The following is a 2,081-nucleotide window of genomic DNA, read 5'->3' as shown; positions in this document are numbered from 1 at the left end:
TCATACAACATTTTTATAATGTCATTTTCTCAGGCAGGAGGCAGAGGGCTCTTAGGGTATTGTCAGTTTATATCATCATCTAAAATGATCTTGTTTATCTGCTAGGTTACAGTGTACTCCTCATTCACACACACACACAAACAATAAAACTCAGTGAGGGTAAATACCTTATCTGTTTTGTTCTCCCACTGTATCCCATCCCAAGAAAAATTCCTGGGACAAACTTTAGGGCTCAATAATGTTTTGATGAATAAATTAATTAATGATCCAAAAATGCCACTCAGGAGTTTGGACTTAAGCCCTCAGCCATGATAGGTTTTATGCTTGTATGCAGGCATAAAAACTCCTATAAAAAAGGGAAAATATTCCAGTAGAGAGAAAAAAAAGGCTTAAAGTAATGGTGGTCACCAGTAAGTCCAAATCGGTGTTCTTTCATCAAATTGTAGACTAGTTTTGTTGTTGTTGTTGCTCTTAAAAGATTCTCTCAACTGCTAAAAGGTCACAACATTCCACGTAAGCTGACTGTGCCTCTGTTTACCTTAAGATGCAAATACTAAGGAAGAGTAATTTATTTCTTAAACATAGTGCACAGTTGTTGTTGTTATATGCTGTCGAGTCGGACCCGACTCATAGTGACCCCTCCTTGGGTTTCTGAGGCGGTATCACTACAGAAGTAGATTGCTCAACCTTCCTCCCGAGGAGTGGGTGGTGGGTTTGAACCACCAGCCTTCTGGTTAGCAGTCAAATGCCTTAGACACTACACTACCAGAGCTCCTATAGTACACAGTACCCACACTAAGACAAATCTTAATAACTGTTCATATTGATTAAAAAAATACATATTAGATCACACCTGAGCTGCAAATTTGGAGGACCGTTTCCTACAGTGTACTTCTCTTTATAATTCTCTGAGTTTTCTGTCTTAGTGCCAGGGGTAAGGAATTTTGAGGGAGATGCTTCTATTTTCTTCTTTTTTTTTTTTTTTCCATATTTCAATGTAGACTCATAAAGCCTCATCCTTTGCATTAAAGCTTTTATAAAACAACCCCTTCTTGAACAGTGAGACTTGACTTTAACTTAGAAATCAATACTTTGTTTCTTAGATACTTCTTCTTCATCTCCAACTTCATCTTCAGTGACCTCAGATCCTGTGGTATATTCTTCTTCTTCTGAAAATAATGCCTGCTGTTTCTGAATTCATAAACAAAACAAAATATACCCTATTACAAATGGAATATTATCATTTATCTAATGAAATCTTTCAGCAACATTTATCTAAATTATTTGGATGAATGAAACAAACAAGAGCTCATAAAATGACCACTGTCTTATACAATATTCAGGAAATGGACAAAAGAATTCCATATTTAGGACAAAATCTCATTACATCAGATATTTTTACTTTCTTCACAGAACTTACCACAGTGCTAGGCACATAACAGCTACTCAGTATTTGCTCAAATACAGCTTATATAACTTAACTCATGGTTCTTGATATTATGATCAATTGTAATACAGTAAATTCCAGTATTAAAGTTGCTGTAAATAAGCACATGTATACATTCTTTGGGTGAAAGGGGTCCTGTATCACTTCTTGCATCTATCCATATCTGCCCTACTGTTCTCAGTGACCCAAATTCCTATTCCATTCTGTCAAGCACTATGGCAGATGGCATAGTAATGGCAAATAGGTAACCATCTCAATCAACTAATAACTAGAATTTATTAAATTTGTTGCTTTGTTAAATGTCCTGTGAGTTAAATTATTTTTTTTAATTAATTAATTAATTAATTTTTATTATTGTGATTGGGTGAAGATTTACAGAGCAAATTCACTTTCTATACAGCACTTTACATATACTTTGTCTAATGACATTGACCACAGTTTACCACAATGAAACAGCTCCCCTCCTGTTTCCTTCCCATAGTTACCTCTTCCCAGTGTCCATCCCTCCATGAACTCCTGCCTCCTAAGCTGTCTCCCTGTGCATAGGCAGCCGTTCTTTCTCAATGATTGTTCTCTCCAAGGAGTGTATCTACCTCAGGTAAATGTTCAACTCATATGCCTGTCTTCTGTTTGG

At 36.1% G+C, this 2,081-nt stretch overlaps 1 protein-coding gene across 1 annotated transcript in view; it reads right to left on the bottom strand.

Moving 5' to 3' along the window:
* The window catches only part of SANBR (SANT and BTB domain regulator of CSR), an 88,350-nt gene that overhangs the window by 18,149 nt on the left and 68,120 nt on the right, over nt 1-2,081 (bottom strand). Inside the window, exons 13-14 of the mRNA XM_007938044.1 lie at nt 1,421-1,427; nt 1,092-1,191 (exon numbers count right to left, since the gene is read on the bottom strand). Of these exons, the coding sequence (XP_007936235.1) occupies nt 1,092-1,191; nt 1,421-1,427 (107 nt within the window). The remainder of the gene's footprint in view (nt 1-1,091; nt 1,192-1,420; nt 1,428-2,081) is intronic.

This window comes from Orycteropus afer, unplaced genomic scaffold (assembly GCF_000298275.1).
Source record: "Orycteropus afer afer isolate SDZICR_OR568_19922 unplaced genomic scaffold, OryAfe1.0 scaffold00046, whole genome shotgun sequence".
In the NCBI taxonomy this organism is placed as follows: Eukaryota; Metazoa; Chordata; class Mammalia; order Tubulidentata; family Orycteropodidae; genus Orycteropus; species Orycteropus afer.
This window is presented reverse-complemented; position numbering and strand designations above follow the sequence as displayed.